This window comes from Carcharhinus amblyrhynchos, chromosome 4 (assembly GCF_965287045.1).
Source record: "Carcharhinus amblyrhynchos chromosome 4, sCarAmb.v2.hapA, whole genome shotgun sequence".
NCBI lineage: Eukaryota > Metazoa > Chordata > Chondrichthyes > Carcharhiniformes > Carcharhinidae > Carcharhinus > Carcharhinus amblyrhynchos.
This window is the reverse complement of record NC_137327.1, coordinates 92,441,207-92,465,491: the sequence shown is the minus strand read 5'-3', so window position 1 is coordinate 92,465,491 and position 24,285 is coordinate 92,441,207. Positions and strand designations below refer to the sequence as shown.

The window sequence follows — 24,285 nt, the reverse complement described above, 5'->3', positions numbered from 1 at the left end:
ATGCCTCCATGTAGCAAGGCCTAAACAACATTCAAACATGGGTTGATAAGTGACAAGTAACATTTGTGTCGCCCAAGTGTCAGGCAGTGACCATTTACAACTAAACGACTTCTCCTTGACATCAATGACAATAAATGCTGGTCTAGCCAGGGATGGGCAATAAATGTTGGTCAAGCCAGCAATGCACATGTCCCATGAATGAATATTAAAAAAATGAAATTAGCATTACCGCTTTCCCTGTTATCAATATTCTGGAGTTTACCATTGACCAAATTCTTAACTGGACCAATCATATAATTGCTGTGTGTGCAAGAGCAGGTCAGAAGCCATTGTGTTGCAGCAAGTAACTCACCTCTTGATTTCCCAAAGCCTGCCTATAGGGCCCAAATCAAAGATTTGGGGGGAGATGGTGGCATAGTGATAATATCATTAGCTGAGTAATCCAGAGGCCCAGCCTAATACTCTGAGGACATGGATTCAAATCCCACCATTGGCAGCTGGTGAAATTTAAATTCAATTAATAGATGTGGAATGTAGAATTACTCTCAGAAACAGTACCATGAATCTATCATCAATTGTAATAAAATTCCATCAGGCTCACTAATGAAGAAAATATGCCATCCTTACCTAATCTGGTCTATATGTGACTCCAGACCCGCAAAAATATTGTTGACTCTTATCTGCACTCTGAATTGGCCTAAGAAGCAATTGATTCAACGGCAGTCAGGGACGGGAAACAAGTTCCAAGAAAGAGTAAAGAGAAAATATCAGAAGTATGATGGAATATTTTTCATGTGCCTGGATGAGTACAAAGACAAAGTAGCCTGCTTGATTGGCACCTCATCCACCATTTTAAATATCCACTTCTTCCACCACAAGTGCCCCATGGTTGTAATGCACCATCACCAAGCTGCACTACAATAACTTGTCAAGGCACATCAGTAGCAGTTCTCATGCACTTGATCTCTATTGCCTACAAGGTCAAGGACAATAGTCGCAGGGGAACACCACTGCCTGCAACTTTCCTCCAATGTCACAACATTGTAAATATATTGATGTTCCTTAATCATCGACAAGTCAAATTCCTGGAATTTGCTCCCTAACAGCATCATTGTATCCCTGCACTATGTGGACTGCAGTGACTCAAGAAGGCAGCTCACTACCACCTTCTCAAGGACAATTTGTGGGCAATAAATTCTTGGCCTTGCCAGCAACACCCACATCCCATGAATTGAAAGTTTGAAAATAGACTGCAGTTAATTAAATCAACAGAAAAGTTTAAAAAAATCTGGCTGTACTTTGTTCTAAATTTTTATGCAAGATCAAATTCCTGTTACTTTCACTGCTCCCAAAAGTGATTTCACAACTGATTGATCTTGTCACTTGGTGAGTGAGTGTGGACTACACGAAGCAAATCCTGCCATACTCTGCAAATTAACAGCAGTGTGCATAGGAACAGGAACAGGCCATTAACCCTCCCCCACTCCCCCAAGCCTGTTCTGTATTGAATAAGATCATGACTGAACTGTTAACTCCATATACCTGCCTATTCCAGCATCCCTTAATACCTTTGGTGAATAAAAATTTATCAATTTTAGTTTTATAATAAACAATATATCTTGCTATTTGATATTTCTGTAGCTGTTCATTGCATCTTAATTGTCTATGTATTTTGAGCGCCTTCTGTTTCTAGATTTTTACAATACAAAAAAAACCTTTCATCTTTTTAGGTTCAAAGTGGATAAGCTCGCTTTTGCTTACATAGAAATCCATTTCTGACAGTTCTGCACATTGACTTAATCTATCAATATTTCTTTATAATTTTATATTTCAACCTACATTGCTTGCAACACCACCAAGCCTTGTGCCATTGGCAAATTTGTATGTATTAATTTCTATCTTATCACTTAAATCATTAATAAATATGTTGAATATTTGTGACCTCAACACATTCCTTGCAGGATACCATGCTGTCAACTGGAGTATCTGCACATTAACTCTGCTCTTTGTCTCTTGCCACTCAGGCAGTTTCCTAACCAGTTTTCAATGGTTTGTCTTTTTTGAATTGTTTATTGTTGATTATTTGTTTCCATATGCAGCAAGTAGAACAAATAAAATACATGCTAGAATTTTAATGTAGCCATCTTCCGTGATATTGGTGACAGTGATTTGAAGAACATAATTTCTTCAACATAAAATACATAGCAGGATGGCAGGCAAAATGTAGCTGGTTCAAGAGTTTGTTTTAAGACTTTGAAAGAAGTGTGAGCACTGACGGAAGGATCAACGATTTAACAGGAGGAAAGGGAGAATTGTGTGATAACAGCATTACACAATTAGTCCGAAGGTGGCACGTGGGTGATAGTTATGTGATTTGGTACCTTTGGCATTTTGAATAATCCAGGGTATTAATGGAGTTTTGCAGCATCTTAAAAGGTGATTTTGGACTTTAGCCAAACTGAGGGGTAGAGAGTGGGGATACCAGCCTAAGTCTGAAATTTTCTAACAAGCCTCCTATGAAATATCTCATCAAATAATTGATCATTCATATACAGTACATCTTCTCCATTCATTTTTTTCTGTCTACTGTGAATCATGGCATATAAGTCAATCTTAAGGAGCCTCCTAAGCATCTTCTAAAAACAGGGTTCAGTTTATATGCCAAGTATAAAACCTGAATTGCCAGTGTCGCTTGTTGTCATTCTGAAATGTGGTAAGGGAACTAATGCTGATAATTCATATTAAATTAACATAATGTTGTTTATTGACTGAACTAATCATAGAAAAATACTTTTAACCATAATCAAAGCATTTTTAAACTGTCAAATTCTTTGTCTTCAGCATTCAGTGCAAAATGTTCATCAAATTCATTCTGAGTCATTTTGGCTATATCCATCATCATAAGGATCCCACTCTGGATCATATTTTTAGCATTTAGGGGTTTTAAAAAAAAAGGGTGGCAGGGACAAGTTGGGCCAAAGGGCCTGTTTCCGAGTTGTAAACCTCTATGAATCTATGACTTTTGCTTTCAGAATCACTCCTCCACAACAAACCATTTTCATCTCCATCCATTGAATTAGATACTCTGTTTATTTGAATGATCTGATGACATTTGGTGCACTTAAAAGCATTCCATAATTTAGTGATGAAACCACACAAAATACCATGCAGGGAAACATACATTTTTCCACTCCTTGTGAAAATGTTTCCTCTGTTTACCATCTACTTATTCCGTTCAGTGTAACATGAACCTTGAGTAGTTTATTGAGACACGCATCCAAAGCCTGATATACAGATATTGGATCCCTGGTTTAACTACAATGTGGAAACTCACCAAGGCTCCTTAGGCAGCATCTTCCTACTCACGACCGCTATTGTCTAGAAGGACAACAGAAGCAGATACTTGGGAACATCATCACCTGGAGGCTCCCCTCCAAATCACTCACCATCCTGACTTAGAAATATATTGCCATTCCTTCACTTTCACTGGGTTAAAATCCTGGAAAATCCTAACACCACTGTGGGTGTGCTTACACCTCAGGGACTGCAGTAGTTCAGGAAGATAGTTCACCACCACCTTCTTGAAGGCAATTAGAAATGGGCAATAAATACCAGCGTAGCCAGCAAAGCTCACATCCTTTATCTGAATAAAAAACATTCTTGATGGGCATCTCTTGATCTCATTGGTTATATGGGATCTATAAATAAGCTACATTCTTTAAATAGCGACTGGGATGTCTATTTCACACATTATCGAACTTCAATCCATCCCCACTCATCCAACTATCATCATAGACTTGCACAAATACTCCTGCTGGGAATTTGATGTTGGTTTTACACTGAAAAATGACCAAAGGCTTTTGTTTTATTTCATTGGCTAGTACCACTGCAAATCTTATCTTCTAATGTGAGATTCAAAATGCATTTGATTGAACGTTACTTGAATTTGTTTCACATTCTAAATATACAGTGTTCAGGTCCGGGTTGGGGGGGTGCAGCAGAGTGCCTCAGTGGTTAGCACTGCTGCCTCACAGCGCCAGAGACCCAGATTCAATTCCCAGCTTGGGTCATTGTCTGTGCAGACTGTGCACATTCTCTCCGTGTCTGCATGGGTTTCCTCCGGGTGCTCCAGTTTCCTCCCAGAGTCCAAAGATGTGCGGGTATGTGGATTGGCCATGCTAAATTGCCCTTAGTGTCTTGGGGTTTAGAAGGGTAAATACGTGGGGTTTGGTGGGATTGTTGTTGGTGCTGGCTCGATGGACCGATTGGCCTCCTGCAGTAGGGATTCTATTCTATCTATAAGAATTTTTATAACATTCTCATTTTGTAATTTTTGGATGTTTTCAAATGCTGCTAGTGGTTTAATTGCCAAACTATGAAATCTGTACCAAATAATAACTGACTGTTTATCTTTTGCTAATAGGAATGGCAAGGATTCCATTATTCTGACTGTGCTTCAACCTCACCAAGTGAGTGTGCTCCTTAATTCTGTTGTGTTCTATCTTTATCTGGACTAACAAAAGATAGTTTAAATCCCAGGAGCATTAATTGGTAGCTCCTTCTCACAGAAAACAGAAATATTCGAGAATTGATTGCTAATCTAAACAGACTGGGCTCTATTTTACCATTGTGATTCGAAGTACTGGACAGATTTGAAATTGGGAGTGCTTCAGATCCGACTTTTAGACCCGTTCTGAGGCACCGCCGTATGTGCTCTGCCTGAAAAACATATCAGCAAGTCCGAATCGTGCTGCACAAGCCTGTGGGTGTGGCTTAACATGAGAAAAATCCTGCATCTCCGATCGTAGTCTACAACTGCACATACGCGAAAAAAAATGCTGCTCCACTGCCACACCTCTCCTGGGCCGGATATTGCCCCGCTTCCTCCCTCCCTCCCTCCCCCCCCCCACCCCGCCCACCCCCCCCCCCACCCCGCCCACCCCCCCCCCCCCCCCACCCCCCCCCCCGACAACAATACAGTCCTCCCACTCCTGCCGCCCAGACTGATCGTGGCCCCTCCCCACATCCCCCCACTGATCTCAGGCAGAATTGCAGCGCACCCCCTCCCCCCTCCACCTCACTGATCTCAGGCAGAATTGCAGCAGACCCTCTTCCCCCCCCACTGATCTCAGGCAGAGCAGCAGTTGACCACCCTCCCCCAACCCCCCTCACTGATCTCAAGCAAGGAGCTATCGGATACTAGACACTTAACTCCTCACCAACAGAAGCATCTGAATCAGACTTTTGTGGAGCATGCCTGTTTCGCGCCAATCCTGGATGGGCAAACGCAGTGGTAAAGGGGGAAGTGCCAGTAAGGTTGGGTGTGCAGCCCATTAAGTCAATTTTAATGCATGCAAATACATTTAACTGGCCATCATGCCCGTTTCGGGTGAGGTCCCGATCGCAGCTATTTTCGACCCTTTGTAAAGGGTTACGCTACTCACCTCACACCTGACTTTACCAAGTTTTCGTGCCCAAAAATGGGCGCAATGTGATGGTAAAATCAGGCCCAATGTGTCAATCACAGCATTGCAACAGTTGGGTGCTTCAGTTGAATTACCACCTGCTTAGATTTTTATCCTTTGTTATCAGGAAGTTTTTGTTGGTAAGTGCTTGTACCTGGGATGGAAACAGGATTGATCTGTGCTTAAGTGTGCACTATATCCCAAAATATGCTGCCACCTTCATAAAAGGACAAGTATGGAAACAATTGAGGAGAAATTAGGAAACAAGGAAGAGAAAAAATGACCTTGGTTTAAGACTTAAAATATTTTGTTAATTTTCTGTTCTGCAGGATTTAAATATCTTCTGTTAATTTCCCAAAATGTTTTCATAAATTTTCCCTTTAGACACAAGAAATAGGCGTCCAGTCTGCTGCTTCTTCATCAGAAAATCATCTCCAATGGGAAAGTTCCTATCACTCTAATACTAATGGGGCAGGTTTCAGATACTGGAGGCAGCCAATGCTGGGGGCTGCAAGGTGTCCTGAGGGTAACAGTTTTGTGCCAAAACCAGCCAGTACACCACAGGGACCCAAGATGGCACAAGGAGTCAAAGGACTGGTACAGCTGAGGGAGAGGAATGAGTCCTCTTCGGAGACGGTGGCAGGAGGAAGACATTTTGTCTTGCAGCAGGTGTACCTTTCTGTTCAGCATCATCCCCATTTGTCGATTTCAACTCCTCTTCCTCCCTTCCCTATTGCTCTTTCCATAATGAACTGTCCCTTTTCTGAGCCTCATTGTCCTCAATGTCCATACATCTCTTGGGGACCATGTTTGGAGAATACAGCAGACTGAAACCTTTGCAGGAGCATATTTAATACAGCGCACCACCTGACTGCGCCAGACTCTAAACTCAGTGCCTTGCAAGCTCACGATTCCCCATTAAATTGTGATCCTGAGATGTTGCCCATCAGTAAAGAAGACATCTGTCATTTGGATGGTGCACTGGTGTGAAGCTGCCTGTGATATGCTGCGGAGTTCACACTGTCAATGGCATAGACATCGATGCCCATCTGCCTAGAGAGTCACAGTCTGCTTGAGCACTGACATCAAGTCATCTACAGATCTCTTCGTCTCAACCTGTACATCCTGAGCTCAGATAGTATCTCCTTCTCCTTCATACCACATGTCCCTCTTCTCTGACTTCCTGATGCCTATTGCTTTGACCTTCCTGTGCAGACAACGACTCCTATTCTCCAGTGGCCTCAGTTTCCGGGGATGCGGTAGCTATTTCCAGCTGCACTTTTCCCGGTACATGTGGGAGTCCAAATTGCCGTGGTCTGATGTGCACTTGATGCAAGCAGGGTGCTGACTGCCTGAACTGGCAATGTCCTTAATGTCATCATGACTTGGAACTATATCACTGTTCCTTCACCATTGCTGGGAAAAAGTCCAGGAATTCCCTTCCTAACAGTATAGAACATAAGAACATAAGAAATAGGAGCAGGAGTAGGCCATCTAGCCCCTTGAGCCTGTCCCACCATTCAATAAGATCATGGCTGATCTGATAGTGGGTTCAGTTCCACTTACCCACCTGCTCCCCATAACCCTTAATTCCCTTATTGGTCAAAAATCTATCTATCTGTGACTTAAACACATTTAACAAGATAGCCTCCATTGCTTTAATGGGCAGAGAATTCCAAAGATTCACTACTCTCTGGGAGAATAAGTTCCTCCTCAACTCTGTTCTAAATTGACTCCCCCTTATCTTGAGGCTATGCCCTCTAATTCTTGTTTCCATTCTAAGTGGAAATAATCTCTCTGTTTCTACCCTGCCTAGCCCTTCATGATCTTATATGTCTCTATAAGATCTCCCCTCAGCCTTCTAAACTCCAATGAGTACAGGTCTAGTCTACTCAATCTGTCTTCATAAGCTAACCCCCTCATCTCCGGAATCAACGTGGCAAACCTTCCCTGCACTCCCTCCAAAGCTAATGTATCCTCTCGCAAATAAGGGGACCTAAATTGCACACAGTACTCTAGGTGCAGCCTCACCAGTGCCTTGTACAGTTGCAGCTAGACCTCCCTGCTTTTATATTCTATCCCCCTCGCGATAAAGGCCAACATTCCATTTGCCTTCTTGATCACCTGCTGCACCTGCAAACTGAGTTTTTGTGATTCATGCACAAGGACCCCCAGGTCCCTCTGCATAATAGCATGTTGTAACTTTACACCATTTAAATAAAAGTTCATTTTCCTATTATTCCTTCCAAAGTGGATAACATAAGAACATAACATAAGCACGTAAGAAATAGGAGCAGAAGTAGGCCATCTAGCCCTTCGAGCCTGCCCCGTCATTCAGTAAGATCATGGCTGATCTGAAGTGAATCAGTTCCATTTTCCCATTTTCTCCCCATAACTCTTAATTCCCCTGTGTGTCAAAAACCTATCTACCCATGACTTAAACATATTTAGCGAGGTAGCCTCCACCACTTCAATGGGCAGAGAATTCCAGAGATTCACCACCCTTTGAGTGAAGAAGTTCCTCCTCAACCCCCTTATCTTGAGGCTGTGCCCTCTAGTCCTGCTATCCTTTCTAAGAGGGAAGAATCTCTCTACCTCTACCCTATCCATCCTTTTCATTATCTTATACGTCTCTATAAGATCCCCCCCTCATCCATCTAAACTCCAACAAGTACAGACCCAGTCTATTTAGTCTCTCTTCATAGTCCAACCCCCTCACACTTGCCAACGTTATACTCCATCTGCCAGATCCTTGCCCACTCACTTAGCCTATCCAAATCTCTCTGCAGACTTTCCACGTCCTCCATGCAATTTGCTTTTCCACTCATCTTTGTGCCACCTGCAAACTTTGTTACCCTACACTCGGTCCCCTCCTCCAAATCGTCTATGTATATGGCAAACAGTTGAGGCCCCAGCACTGATCCCTGCAGCACGCCACTTGTCACCAACTGCCAACCGGAAAAGCACCCATTTATTCCAACTCTCTGCTTTCTGTTAGATAGCCATCTAACACTGTAGCCATCTAACAGATAGCCATCTATGGTGATTGCACCTACAGCAGATGACTGCAGTCGATCAAGAAGATGGTTCACTACCATATTCTCAAGCACAATAAATACTGGCTTTGATAGGAATGCTCACATCCCATGAATGAATATTAAAAAATGCATGAATAAAAGAGTCTTATTTAATTTCATGTCCTCCCCTGACCCATATTGGGCTGCTGCAACTTTAACTTCATGGAGTTAAGCCCCTCAAACATTAAAAAGAATTAGTACTTGTTAAACTCTTCCAGCCTCCATGTCTTGCACCAGACATGGTCCTCACTACTGAATTTAGACACGCAGCTGCCAGACTTTGGATCACTCTGGGAAAATTCCAACAGTTGTGGGAGATGGACTTTTAATAAGCCCACAACTTTGTAGATTGGTGAGAGCAAGTTCCAAAACCCACACTTTCCCTCATCCTTGAGAAATCAGGAGGATGTAGATAAAGATGAGGCATCTGGCTGAGTATAATTGTGGCAATAGATTCTGACCCTATTCGGACGGGGAAAACTGGTCCCTAATTTTCAATATTGTGTGCGTTTTGTTTAGTAATGTTCCAGAATGGTTACATGAAGGTTTGATTTTTCTATTGTCACCCAGGATTCAATCAATCCTGTAAATGTTCAACAAACCAAAAACTACATTAGCGGCCAGATAAAACTCTATTATTCATCTGGTTTTTTTAAAGTATTAATTCATGGCTTGTGATTGTCTTTGAGAAGGTGGTGGTGAGCAGGTATATGGTGAAGGTGCAACCGCCATGCTGTTAGGAGGAGAATTCAAGGATTATGTCCGGGCAATGGTGAAAGAGCAGTGATATAGTTCCAACTCAAGATGCTGTGTGACATTGAAGAGAAATTTGCTATTAGTGGTGTTCCAATGCTTCTGCCTTCTTGTTCTGTAAAGATAATCGTTTTAGAAAGTGCTGTTAAGACCACAAAATCATAAAATATACATAGAACATAGAACATTACAGCGCAGAACAGGCCCTTCGGCCCACAATGTTGCGCCGACCAGTTACAAAAACAATGACCCACTAGCCTATACCAATCCCTTTTCGTCCATAAACCTATCCACAGATCTCTTAAACGCCCCCAAACTAGGCGCATTTACAACTGCAGCAGGCAGGGCATTCCAATCCCTCACCACCCGCTGGGTAAAGAACCTACCCCTGACATCCGTCCTGTAGCTACCCCCCCTTAATTTAAAGCCATGCCCCCTCGTGCTAGCTTTCTCCATCCGAGGAAAAAGGCTATCACTATCCACCCTATCTAAACCTCTAATCATCTTATATGTTTCAATAAGATCCCCTCTTAGCCGCCTTCTTTCCAACGAAAACAACCCTAAATCCCTCAGTCTCTCCTCATAGGACCTCCCCACCATACCAGGCAACATCCTAGTAAACCTCCTCTGCACCCTCTCCAAAGCCTCCACATCCTTCTTGTAATGTGGGGACCAGAACTGCACACAGTACTCCAAGTGCGGCCGCACCAGAGTAGTGTACAGTTGCAACATGACGCTGCGACTCCTAAATTCAATCCCCCTACCAATAAACGCCAAGACACCGTACGCCTTCTTAACAACCTCATCTACTTGATTCCCAACTTTCAGGGATCTATGTACACATACACCTAGATCCCTCTGTTCATCCACACTATTCAAAGTCCTCCCGTTAACCCTATACTCGACACATCTGTTGCTCCTACCAAAGTGAATTACCTCACACTTCTCTGCATTAAATTCCATCCGCCACCTCTCGGCCCAGCTCTGCAACCTATCTAAGTCTCCCTGCAGACTATGACACCCTTCCTCACAATCTACCACACCTCCGACTTTGCTGTCATCAGCAAATTTACTAATCCACCCAACTATACCCTCATCCAGATCATTAATAAAGATTACAAACAACAGTGGCCCCAAAACAGATCCCTGAGGCACACCACTCGTAACCGAACTCCATGAAGAATATTTACCATCAACCACCACCCTCTGTCTCCTATCTGATAGCCAATTCCTGATCCAACTTCTTAGATTACCCACAATCCCATACATCTGCATTTTCTGCAGAAGCCTACCATGGTGAACCTTATCGAACGCCTTACTAAAATCCATATATACCACGTCAACTGCCTTGCCCCCATCCACCTCTTTGGTCACCTTCTCAAAAAACTCAATAAGGTTAGTAAGGCACGACCTACCCGCTACAAAACCATGCTGACTATTTCTAATCAATTCATTACACTCCAAATAACTATAAATCCTATCCCTAATAATTTTTTCTAAAACCTTGCCCACAACAGAAGTAAGACTCACCGGTCTATAATTCCCGGCAAAGTCTCTGTTCCCCTTCTTAAACAATGGGACAACATTCGCTATCCTCCAATCCTCCGGGACTACACCAGAGACCAATGACGACCTGAAGATCAGAGCCAGAGGCTCTGCAATCACCTCTCTAGCCTCCCAGAGAATCCTAGGGTAGATCCCATCCGGACCAGGGGACTTATCTATTTTCAGCCCCTCAAGAATATCCAGCACATCCCCCTTATCAACCGTAATACTGTCTATTTTACACCCCTGCAACCCAGTGTCCTCCTCAGCTATATTCGTGTCCCCCTGCGTGAACACCGAAGAGAAATATTGGTTCAATGCTTCTCCAATCTCCTCCGGTTCCACACACAACTTCCCTCTGCTGTCTGTAACTGGCCCTAATCTTGCCCTGACCAACCTTCTGTTCCTGACATACCTATAGAATGCCTTAGGATTCTCCTTAATCCTATCAGCCAAGATCTTCTCATGTCCTCTTTTAGCCCTTCTTAACTCCCTCTTCAACTCCCTCCTAGCCAATCTAAAGCTTTCTAGTGCAAATATAGGAGCAGAATTAGGCCATTTGGCCCATCAAGCCTGCTCTGCCAATCAATCATGGTTGATAAGTTTCTCAACCCCGTTTTCCTGCCTTTTCCCCATAACCTTTGATCCCTTTACCAAGAGCCCTCTGTCTTAAATGCATTCAATGACCTGGCCCCCACAGCCTTCGGTGGCAATGAATTCCATGGATTTACTCCCCTCTGGCGGAAAAAAAAACCCTCATCTCAGTTCCAAAGTGTTGTCCTTTTTATTCTGAGGCTGTTCTCCAACTAATGGAAACATTGTTGAAGGAGCCCTGGAAAGTTGCTACAGTACATCTTGTAGATGATACACATTGCTGCCACTGCGTACTGGTAGTGGAGAAAATGAGTGTTTAAGCTGGTGGATGGGGTGCTAATCAAGCAGACAGCTTTGTTCTGGAAGATGTCAAGCTTCTTAAGTGTTATTGAAGCTGCGCTCATTCAGGAAGGTAGAGAACATGCCACCACACTCCTGACATGTGCCTTGTAAATGGCAGACAAGTTTTGGGGAAGCAGGGCATAAGATACTAGTCATAGAATCACCAGCCTCTGACCTGCTCTTGTAGTCATTATAAATATATGATTGGTTAAGTAAATTTCTGCTCAATGATAGCCCTAAGGATTTTAAAAGTAGAGGATTCATCAATGGTAATACCATTAAATGTCAAAGAGTTGTATACCCACTTGCCTAACATTTGTGTAGCGCAGATGTTGCTTTCCACTCATCAATCCAAGCCTGCATGTTTATGCACGAAGGGTCTGACACAACATACGCACAGGTCTACTCTCTTTTCCTCCTTGGTTCCAACTGAGGTCCTCCCAGTCCGAGGACTCATGCCCTCATTCCTGATTGACCCGGCTTCCCACGCCATCACTCCATAGGGCCCAGCCCAATCACATGGCCCACATAGGATTATCCCTTAAAGGAAGTTGGCTGGAAGCTAGCAGAAAGAACTTTTTATAGTTCCATGGTGATCCCACAAACAATAAATCAACCTGACTTCTTCCAAAGGTCAAGGAAAGGAGTACTTTTTTTTGATTGATGGATGTTTTGTTGTACAAAATGTGGTAGACCTTCAAAAGTGGACGACAGCCCTTCTTTAGTTGCTGACAGTTGATAATTGCCCCCAATCCACATGGTGTTCCACATGCATCACATATTTGGACTGGCATCAAATGATGTAAGTAAACAGAGCTCACATTGTGACATGAGGACAGCTCATTTGGGTGAAAGTGTGGCCAGAACCTCAGGAGCAGCAGTCCTGATTTCAAATTTCAGGGACCACATTATCATCATCAACATGTAATCTCGTTTTTGCATTACAAAGCGTTCACGGGTTCAAATGTAAGAATAACTTCAAATTAATTTTTAATGAAACATATTGATCTAAGCTAACTATGTAGGGTAGAAATTTTAGTGCTCGCATCCTGAGAGCCAGTGCGTAACACACCCTCACCTCAACTCTTGGAAACCCACTGCTATTTAATGTTCAATTAAGCATTGGTTGGCACTTGGTGGACTTCCAGCGATCGTAGCATTGAGGGTGGGCTGGGTGCAAGGGAAGGCCAGAGCTCCCATGTCCTGGATGGGAGGGTGCCACAAATATGAAGACTGGGACACACACCCCTCCTATCTACCCCCCCCCCCACCGCCCCCCCCCCCCCACCCACTTTCAATTGAGAAAAGCTGGAAAACTTTGCCCATCTGTCAGTTCTGCCCATGCACCAACCTAAAAATTATACAGGTAATGTAATATTCTGAGCAATTGGGCAGATAATCCCTTCAATTGGCTCCATAACTGCCGACAGGAACAACTGCCAATCTGCACCTGTGCCCACTAACCAAAATATCGCACAAAATATCGCTGAATGGGTACCCAATGTCATCACACGCTACTTTACTTGCATCCGGGTCGGCACACCTAGCTGGGACTTTTAAAATTCTGCCCATAGGTTAGTTCATCCATTCTTTCTTTTATTCATCTATTCTCACCATCTGAGGTTTGGTCCTTTCCCTCTTACTCTTCAATATGTTTTCTCATTTTCTCTAAATTTTGCCTTAAATTTTCTATCCATGGGTCTCTTGAATGGGCTAAAGATCACAGAATGCAGAAGCAAAAATCCCTGACTAATATCTCCTAATTAAGTAGAATAATTAATAATTAAAGGTTGTAAGATACATGTTTAATTTTAAAGTTTATTTATTTGTCACAAGTAGGCTTACATTAACACTGCAATGAAGTTACTGTGAAATTCCCCTAGTGTCTAAAAATATGTGCCTAAAATCTATAATTAGCAACTGGCAGGCACTGTTTGGTAAATAAATGTAAATAAGTCTGCATCTCTGGGATGTTTTACTGTTATGACTTGCATCTAACTTATCGAGTTCCATGGGGTGGCATGGGGCAAAGCGATTCGCACTGCTGCCTCACAGCATCAGGGGCCTGGGTTTGATTCCAGCCTGCGGGACTCTCAAAATCTGTGGATTTTGCATATTCTCCCCATGTCTGCGTGTGTTTCGTCTGGGTGCTCAGGTTTGATCCCACAGTCCTAAGATGTGCAGGTTATGTGGATTGGCCATGCTAAATTGCCCCTTAGTGTCCCAAGATGTGTAGGTTAAGGGGATTAGTGGGGTAAATGCATGGGATTATGGAGGTGAGGTTTTGGTGGGCCTGGGTAAGATGCTGTTTTGGAGAGTAAGTGCAGACTCAATGAGCCAAATGGCCTCCTCCTGCACTGTAAGGATTCTATGATTTCGGACAAGCTAAGAATAAAAACATTTTTGTTTTAACAATTGTGTCTCCTGTTAATCTTCTAACCATTTTTAAAAATGGGCTGCAATTTGGAAAATGAAAAATTCTCTTTCTAATTTATAAATAAATTGTAAATCCATTGACAAATTCTCTTTCTAATTTATAAATAAATTGTAAATCCATTGACAAATTCTCTTTCTAATTTATAAATAAATTGTAAATCCATTGACAAAGAACAAATTTAAGACTTTTTATGAAAGCAAAGAAGTTTTCTCACTCCCAAATCAAGACAACCTTGCATTAGAGTGTAAAGTCATAAAGTAATAGGATGGAGAGACAAGCTAGCACATCTATTGAAAGAACAAGCATACATTTTTTGTTATTCACTATTACTATGTCACATAGAAATTTCAAGGAAGGACTTCAGGGAAAATCACCTCCATGGTTTTTTAGGAACTGATTATGCTTTTGCTAGAGGAGGTTAACAACTAATTTCTTTGAGGTTAAAATAAAGAGCCAAGGTCAACTGAGGAGATGTTGCCTTACAGCAATATAGACCAAATTTTTCAGGAGATTTTTAGGATTTAATTTATCTTTTGTCAATAGTGTAACAGTTGTAATCCTCAACAAAACAACCACATTGCACAGGCGGCTGATGAGAAATGCTCAGTTTTTTTCACAGACTCATCATAACATCACAATGTTTTCTATTAAAATTCCAATCACACTGGAGTTCAGAACTGAATGGGCATTTTCTTGTCAAATCTGCAGAAAGCTTTAGGTTGTTCTTTAGAACTGAGATTAATAGTTACTCATTCCATTTGTTTGGCTAAAGAGTGAAGGTTAAAAGATAAATAGCAGCATTGGGTTCCCAACATCCCATAAGAATGTGAGAATTTATGGGCCTTTCAGACTGGACAGCCACGAAAGGCATAAACTTATTGCTGCTGGCAGAGATCAATGTAATGAACATTGTAGCACAAGCATAAAATATTACCTCTTAATAGTTGAAGCTCATTTTTGCACAAGTATGCCTAGAAAGATTGGTCAATCCAGTGATATTCTAACTTCATGCAATTAATTCACGGGGGAGCTTAAAATATTAATCTCAAGTTAATATTTTAAGTTGATTTTTTTTATCCAGCACCAAAGATAAATCATTCTAGACAAGTACATGTTAATGTTCATTTGGTTAGGAATACAAAGTGAGCAAAATGCAAAATAGAGCATGTCATATTGAACATAAATTATATGGTGTTAAAATCTTTCATCCCTTCACACATACATGCTCCCATCACTAAATAAAAAGTGAAATACCACCATTGATGGACATTAAATGTTTGGATCAGCAGTCATATGGGGTTGCTTCATAAGCAACTTACAAAGCAATCCAGCCAGGAACATTATATTCCCCATTTACCTTGAAATATTGCAGCCAACAACAGCCCCAATAACCTTTGTGGAGTGCATCTGACAACATCACGAACTGTAGCGGTGCAGCTATCCGGAGGTAGCTTTGCAAAGTGAGCACTCATCCTCCTTCCTCTGGAGTCAGCAGAGTCAGTGCTGCAACATCAATTATTTGCTGGCCGAGAGTCAGCCAAGTGTTTGCCTTGACTTTATAGACCAGCAGTGAAGTTTCTTTATTAATCATCTATATGGATCTTCTTCATCCATTGGCAAAGGCTCCGTACCAAAGATGCATGTGCAAAATAATTCTGCCAGAGCTGTACAATTATCTCTGGAGGAGTCACTCACCCAAATCAGTTGTAGAGCAATGTTATCAAAAATTTCCACTAACATTGAAACTAGAGTCTATCAAAGGGGATAGAGACAAAAATTTCACCAAGAACAAAATAATAATTTGGCTGGGCAGATTAATAAAGATAAAACAAGGTTGAGAAAATTAATTGTTGCTTTAAAAGAATCTGAAGAAAACAAATGAGACTCAAATTACAGACGGTTCACTATTGTTACCTTCTCAAAATTATAACATGTTGCTGTTTCAAAAAGATTCTAAAATCTTGTTTGTCACTCTAATTGACAAGGTTTCAATTAGGATATTGCTTCATCATTGATGTAACCGAGGTGATCTCTTCTCTTTCAGTCTCCCAAATCTGCCTTTATCAGTGCAGCAAAGAAAGCACAGCTTAGGACGAATCCAGTCAAAGTACGGTTTTCTGAAGAGGTCACGATCAACGGAAACACTTCTGTAAGTCCTTTTAACTTATATGTCAGACACAAAGGGATGAATTTTAACCCTCCCACGCAACACACCTAGACAGAACTGTGCAGATGGGAAGATAGTGGAAAAACTACATTCTACCCTCTCCATATTAGCTGGAAGCTAGCAGCGACTGGGAGGATCAGCAAAAGGAAGATAAAAGCAAAATATTGTGGATGCTGGAATCTGAAACAAAAACAGAAAATGCTGATAATCCCAGCAGATCTGACAGCATCTGTAGGGAAAAAACAGAGCTAACATTTTCAGTCTGGGTGACCCTTTGTCAGAACTGAACACAATAGAAAATGGGATGAGATTTATAGTGATAAGGTGAGGGGACAGTCAGGGGGAATTGATAAAGGTGTCATTGACAAAAAGACAAAGGGAATACAATTGGTGGTGATCATTGCTGAAGTTGGCCGCAACTTGGAAGGCCAGTGAGAAGGAAGGTAGATAGCAACTGGGTAAATTGGCAAGAGGGAAGAATGGGAACCTGGAGGGTCAGTGAGAGGCAAGTTGGGGAGTAGGACGGTCATCAGCAACCAGAAACTTTGACTGAAGGAGGTTTGGTGAGAGAGCAGATCAGCAGCAAGCAGAAGTGTCAGAGAACAGGTAGAGACGGCTCCAAACTGGCGCAGATCAGACATGGTGCAAAACAATGTTAAAAGAAAACTCCCAACACAAAATGCAAATATGGGCCCTATGAACTGAGCATTAAAGTAGAATGAACTAAAACATTGCAACCTAAAATGGAGAAATACTATACATCCTTTAGAACTCAGTCAGCTTGGCCAGTGATTTTGAGTACTAATTCATTAGCTGAGGAAGGACAGTATCAATCGCTATGATGTATCTTTGGCAATGCTTGACCAGATACCATGGGAGTTTTTGATGTCCAGAGTCAGTGTTGGGGACTCCCAGGGTTATTTGCTGCTAACCGGGGTCCATTACGCTGCCACCTCTGGTTGTTCTGTCCTGCCTGCAGGACAGGACATATCCAGCAATGATGATAAAGGAGTCTGGGACACTGGCTGTAAGGTTTGACTCAGTGAGTACTTTTATGCTAAGTTGTTGCCTGACTAGTTTGTGGGACAGCTCTCCCCATTTTGGCAGATATTCATGGTTGCTTACTATTAATGATGGATGTCATTTTCCAGGATCACCTGGACAGGGTGTGCTTTTGTCATTTCCTTTGCCTCAGTCAAAGCCTGATGGTCCATCTAATTTTATTCTTATTTGGCCTTTCTGTGGCAGGATGAAATGGGTGCAGGTGAGTGGCTTGCTAGTCCATTTTAGACGGTAGTTAGTCAATCACATTACTGTGGAACTGGAGTCAGATGTAGACCTGAACAGGTAAGGGCGGCATGTTTCATCCCCTGAAGAACATTGAACCAGATGGAGCTTTATAACAATCTGGAAGCTTCGTGATCATTATTAATGAAATTATCATTTTATTTCAGCTTTAATAACTACATTTAAATTTCACAGCTGCATGATGAAAACTGACCTAACGTCTTTGGAGCATTAGTCTGGATCTCTGGGTTAGTAGTCCAACAATGTTACTACTGTTCCACGGTCTCCTATAACTCTCCCTAAATCTTTTGCCGCTCTGCTGCTTCGCCACTGAACTCCCTCAAGATCGGTCTCCTCTGCTGTCAGGCTCCATCATTCTTCTTCAGACTGATCTTCGAAAGCCGGTTGCTCACCAATCTACTTCAGCTTGGTCTCTAACCTTCCACTCTTGCTGACTGTCTGCTATCAGTTTTACTTGTTGGTCTTTTACGTTGTTTTGCCTCAAGCTGACTCTGCAGGGCCTCAATTTAAGAATTCAGCCAAAAGATGTCATCTCCAATAATTTTCCCTAGGTATACTTATTTCATCCTGGATTACGTGCTGCTATCTTGGAGCGAAGCTTAAAACCACAACCTTCTGACACATGCCAACATAAACAATTGGGACAGCAACAGAGTCATAAGTATGTGAAGTGAACCCTGGGAATGATTTTTTTTTCCATTTGTTGGGTCAAGGATATTACAGAAGGATATTGGAATAAATCCAATTGCTTTTTATCTCTTTTAGGACTCTATGAAAGAGGAAACTCTAATGTTGATCTCAAACGTGCTGAATGTGTACCTGGAAAACGGTCAGATGAAATCGTTCACCTTTGACAGCAGGACGACCGTGAGGGTAAGAGCATTTCAGAAGGACAGAGGAAACTTCATCATCATTTTTAACTAAATTTTTTTTGTTTGCTATATCATCCCCATTCTACCTTCATTCAAACCAGAAATGGGGCAACTTCAAGATGGATTGGTTTCAAGTTTTTATTTCCCATCCTACATATTTTTGGGAGTCAAAAATTAATTCCTGAGATCCTTCCAAAGTAAGCACCAAGTAACATGTCAAATTAAATATTTTCTACGCAGAACCACCCCCCTCCATTTCCACCCACACACCTATTTTCAATTCTCACGTTCAGAAATTTCAAAATTATAATTCTAATTTAGACACTAAACTACCAGGTAATTTCATTCTGTATGTTACTTAATGTTAGGTACACGTGCACAAAAATCCTCCCATACTGCCATATAAATTGTTTTATATCATATTTCAGGATGCTTTGATTATTTTGCACAGAAACATTTGAAAGAGTTGTCAATAAATATTGCATTTTAAAGCATAGCACACATGCACATACTTCTGTGCCAATAAGTAATTAAGATGCTAAAGACCGCACTTTGATGTGTTTTCGTGCATATAAATAATAAGCAATTTATTAGCTCTTGGGAATTGAATAGCAACTCCGACTATGATTTTGGAAATCATTGACGCTTTCAAGCTAAAACAAAGGGATAAACTTTGACTTCTGTGATAACATAAATCAGCGATAGTAAGCTGATTATCATCTCTCAATGGAAATAAAAATTTGGAAGAGACATAAAACAAACTGCCAACTCACCCATTCAACACCATTTCACAAAATCAAGATGTGCTCTGAAGGCAGAGACATAGGTCCAGATTTTTGCCACAGTGAGAACCTTCCCAATGTGGTGAAAATGGCAGAAGTTCCCAAAACATGGTAATTTCCATTTTCATAGGAGTGGGAATGAGGGCAGGGTGCATTTCACACATACATATTTTACTGAGGCAGCTGTCCATTTGAATCATCAGCTGCCTCCAGTCAGTTGGAATTTTGTAGCCTTGAAGGATGAAAACCAAAGTTTGCAAATTAGACATGATCAGAGCAGGTCTGAACTTTGTGGATTCTTTTGGGTAGTCAAGGTATCCATTTGGAGAGATAAGATACCCCTTTTGATTGGGTCCCAGGACATCTTTGGTGGAGGTAAGGTGTACTTTGGGGTTTTAAGGTGTACCTTGGAATTGTTAAAATTAGGCATAAATGTGAACGAAAAGTATATCAACTATCAATTACCAATGAGATTGATATTACTATCAATCTCATTGGAAATGTTAGCAGACCAGTCAAAATCAACTGTAAAGACAGACAAAGGGACCTGTCAAAATGCCAAGTAGTCCTGTCAAAGGGAGCCGTCAAGGCATTTAAAAGTCCTGCCGTTTGAATCTTTGAAAGATATGTCTAGAATGTTTAAAACAATAATTGCTTGCTTCAGTTTGTCTGTTGACATTACTGGGTCAGAGCTGCAAGGCTTATTTCCCAACCATCCGTTATCACAATGGGATGTCTGCTATTTCACAGTTTGATTGACAGCTACAAGTGGCTGGAGATACTATGACATGGGAATTCCAAGGCATGTTGCCATAAGGAATTCAGTACTTGACTGAAATGTTTGTTGTCATAAGGCTTTACTTAGTTGAAGGAGTGTAAATGTAGCAAACATCTTTTCATGAATGAGGGCTTTTTTTTCAATGAAGCGATGACTACAATAGGCACTAAGAACTTTATGTTAGAAAGTTCCAGATTTTCCAGTTGCATTGCGCCAGACACAAATCGTGCTAATCCTGCAAAATTGCATCCAGGCCCAAAGTCAGGTTTTGTGCCTGATACCAAACGGTTTGGTCTCTTATAGCTGCTGTGGATTGGATCTCAAGCAGAAAGGGAGTGAAGTTGATTAGTCTGAGATTCACTTGATTTCAATCTTGTTAGCAATTTTGGCGCATGATCATCCCCCTCACAGAATGTTCTCACCCTCCTCAGCAGGAAGTCACATGGGTGCTAATTACTATTGGTCCCTTGAAGTGTGGCCCAGGTGCCATGGATTGTGAGGGCAAGTGAGCATTTAGCACTAACCACCAGGGTACAAAAAAGCAAGTCAGCTGCTGCCATGGTTCAGGGTGGGGGGGGGCCTTCCAGAGTGCAGAGACTTGGGGGTGGGGGGGGTAGATTGGCTGGCTGGAGCAGGACCAGAGAATCCCACTGCCAGTGAACAGACCAACACCACCTCCTGCCACTGAGAATCACATAGTTGGGAGGCCAGAAAACTCCCCTCTGATGTTTGGGCAGCCATTTTCAAAGTCGCAGAGCTATGAGTTCTCCCAACTGGCAAACCAAAATCTGGGCAATAGGAAGCCATTCAGATGGTTAAAAAGAAAGCTATGTGGCCCTTCAATGGGATTCACAAAGTTGAAAGCATTGCTGTACAATTAGAAGCCATTTATTTAAGTTAAGTAACACAGCCCACCGATGTGAAGAAATGGGCGTATTCTGGGTATTTTATATCATTATGTAAAGACAAGTTGTCTCAATTGAATTAAATTTAACATGCCTTGTAGATTCACCTAGGAGGGCGTGAATAATTTGCCGGGTGTTAGAGATGGAAAGGTGGTAGGACTGGAGGGTCTTAATGACATTACTGTTACTAGAGAGGCAGTGCTCGACATACTGGAGGGGCTGATTGTGGACAAGTCCCCAGGACCGGATGGAATGCATCCGAGGGTTCTGAAAGAAATGGCGGAGGTGATAGTGGATGCCTTGGTGGTTATTTTCCAGACGTCGCTGGATTCCGGGGAAGTGCCGGAAGATTGGAAAAAGGCTAATGTTACGCCGTTGTTTAAGAAGGGTGGCAGGCAAAAGGCAGGGAATTATAGGCCAGTTAGTTTAACGTCTGTTGTAGGTAAAATGTTAGAATCCGTCATCAAGGAGGAAATAGTGAGGCATCTTGAGAGGAATTGCTTGATAGAGCAGACGCAGCACGGTTTCGTTAAAGGGAAGTCGTGTCTGACAAATTTACTGGAGTTCTATGAGGATGTGTCTAGGGCGGTGGATAGAGGAGAGCTGGTGGATGTGGTCTTTCTTGATTTTCAGAAGGCGTTTGACAAGGTACCTCACAAGAGGTTATTGCAGAAGGTCAGGGGACATGGAGTTGGGGGTAGGGTGTTAGCGTGGATAGAGGATTGGTTGTCAAATAGGAGGCAGAGAGTGGGGGTCAATGGGTGCTTTTCGGATTGGCGGATGGTGACTAGTGGAGTGCCCCAGGGGTCGGTGCTGGGGCCTCAGCTATTTACCATTTATATAGATAATCTGGAGGAGGGAACCGAGTGTAGGGTGTCGAAATTTGCTGATGACACCAAGATTGGTGGAACGGCAAATTGTGCGGAGGGTGTGGAGAGTCTACAGAAGGATCTAGATAGGCTGGGCGAATGGGCCAGGAACTGGCAAATGGAATTTAATGTTGGTATGTGTGAGGTGGTCCACTTTGGTAGGAATAATGGTAGGAAGGATTATTACTTACGTGGCGAAAAACTGCAGCAGGCGACGGTGCAGAGGGACCTCAGGGTCCTTGTGCATGAGTCGCAAAAACCCAGCTTGCAGGTGCAGCAGGTGGTCAGGAAGGCGAATGGGATGCTGGCCTTCATAGCGAGGGGGATTGAATATAAAAGTAGGGAGGTCTTGCTGCGGCTATATAGGGCATTGGTGAGGCCGCAGCTGGAGTACTGTGTGCAGTTTTGGGTGCCGTACTTATGCAAGGATATTTTGGCCTTGGAGGGAGTGCAGAGGAGGTTTACTAGGTTGATGCCGGAGTTGAGGGGGTTGAGCTATGAGGAGAGGCTGAATAAATTAGGCTTGTACTCGTTAGAGTTTAGAAGAATGAGGGGAGATCTCATTGAGACGTATAAGATGATGAATGGGATGGATAGGATAGAGGTGGAGAGACTCTTCCCACTCAGAAAGGATAGTAGGACTAGGGGGCACAGCCTCAAGATAAAGTGGGGGCGGTTAAGAACGGAGTTGAGGAGGAACTTCTTCACTCAAAGGGTGGTGAATCTCTGGAATTCTCTGCCCGTTGAAGTGGTGGAGGCTACCTCGCTAAATATTTTTAAGACGCAGGTTGATGGGTTTTTGATAAGAGAGGGGATTAAGGGTTATGGGGAGGGGGCGGGAATGTGGAACTGAGCCACGACAGATCAGCCATGATCTTATTGAATGGCGGGGCAGGCTCGAAGGGCTAGATGGCCTACTCCTGCTCATATTTCTTATGTTCTTATGTTTGTTTATTGATTTACATCTGACCTTGTCTCACCAATTGCTTGGGTGTCCCTTTGGAGGAATTGAAGAAGCATGTACAGAGGGCATGAATATCACCATTTTCACCATTTCACTACAAGGCCAGTGTCAGCCCATTCCCACAGAAATAATGCTTGGTCCATATATGGGACCAATGGATGCTGCCGAACCCAAGGGGATTTCTATGATGGGCCCAATTTTGTAACATCAGTTCTTTTTAAAACTTACTAGATTCCTAGATTTGTGTACCTGAAATTAAGAGTGAGATTAAATCAGCTTAATTACATGTTTTTCTTCAGTTTCACTGTCTCGTTGTGGAATCTAGTCCCTTAAACTAAATTATTTCAATGGCTGAAGATTTCTTTTGGATTTTCCATTGTTGTGTTCAAGTGAGGAAATAAATGTAACATGGAGTATAAAACTTAAGATCACAGATTCATAGATCCAATGTTAACACTACTGCCTGTGATGAGAGTGAACATTTGTTCTGTTCAGTAGTATAAAAGGTTTCAGCACTCACACTCTTGTGAAACAAAGATTTTCTACTATACTCATACCATTCCATTTCTAATTCATAGGTATTTGTTTACGTCAGTAATAGCACAGATAAAGGGAGTTAAGTAAGTTATGATGCAAACTTAATTTTGAGTGGAGGTCCATGCCTGGCATTGCACAAAGGTGGCAATTTGAATAATTCCCACAGCTCTTCAAAATTCCAACAATAATAGAATGAATTATGGAAAGTTAAGTCAATGGAATTAATATGGTGAGGTTTTCCAAACTTTCCATTACTTTTTTTTAATCATTTATGGGACATGGTTTCGCTGGCTGGTGAGCACATCGCCCTAGTTACCCTTGTACTGAGTAGATTGCTAAGCCATTCCAGGCAGTTGAGAGTTAACCACATTGCTGCAGCTCTGGAGTCGCATGTAGTCCAGATTAGGTAAGGACAGCAGATTTTCTTCCCTAAAGGACATCGGAGAACCAGATGGGTTTTCCGACAATGGTTTCACAGTCACCAGCAGATTCTTAATTCAGATTTTTTTTATTGAATTCAAATTCCACGTCTGCTGTGGCGGGATTCAAAGCTGAGTCCCCAGAACATTAGCTGAGTTTCTGAATTAATAGTCTAGCGATAATACAACCAAACTCGCCTCCCACAACTCCTCAACTCAGGTTATAGTAGATAAACTAAAACACATCACTGGAAATTCTACCCTGTGGGCCTGATTTTTACCAACGTGGCGCAAAAACTTGGTAAAGTCAGGTGTGAGGCCATTAACGCAATCCGCGCCCACTTTCGCACAGATGCCCACTTTACCGAGGCCCAAGAATGGCCACGATCTGATTCACACCTGCAATGGGCACAACAGCGATTTAAATGTATTTGCATGCATTTGGGGACCATCACTCCTGGGCCACTTTAT

At 42.3% G+C, this 24,285-nt stretch overlaps 1 protein-coding gene across 1 annotated transcript in view; it reads left to right on the top strand.

The window, feature by feature from the left end:
* Nucleotides 1-24,285, top strand: part of frmpd3 (FERM and PDZ domain containing 3) — a 153,280-nt gene that overhangs the window by 59,052 nt on the left and 69,943 nt on the right. The window contains exons 3-5 of the mRNA XM_080188215.1: nt 4,424-4,469; nt 16,258-16,362; nt 18,454-18,561. Coding sequence (XP_080044341.1) covers nt 4,424-4,469; nt 16,258-16,362; nt 18,454-18,561 — 259 coding nt within the window. The remainder of the gene's footprint in view (nt 1-4,423; nt 4,470-16,257; nt 16,363-18,453; nt 18,562-24,285) is intronic.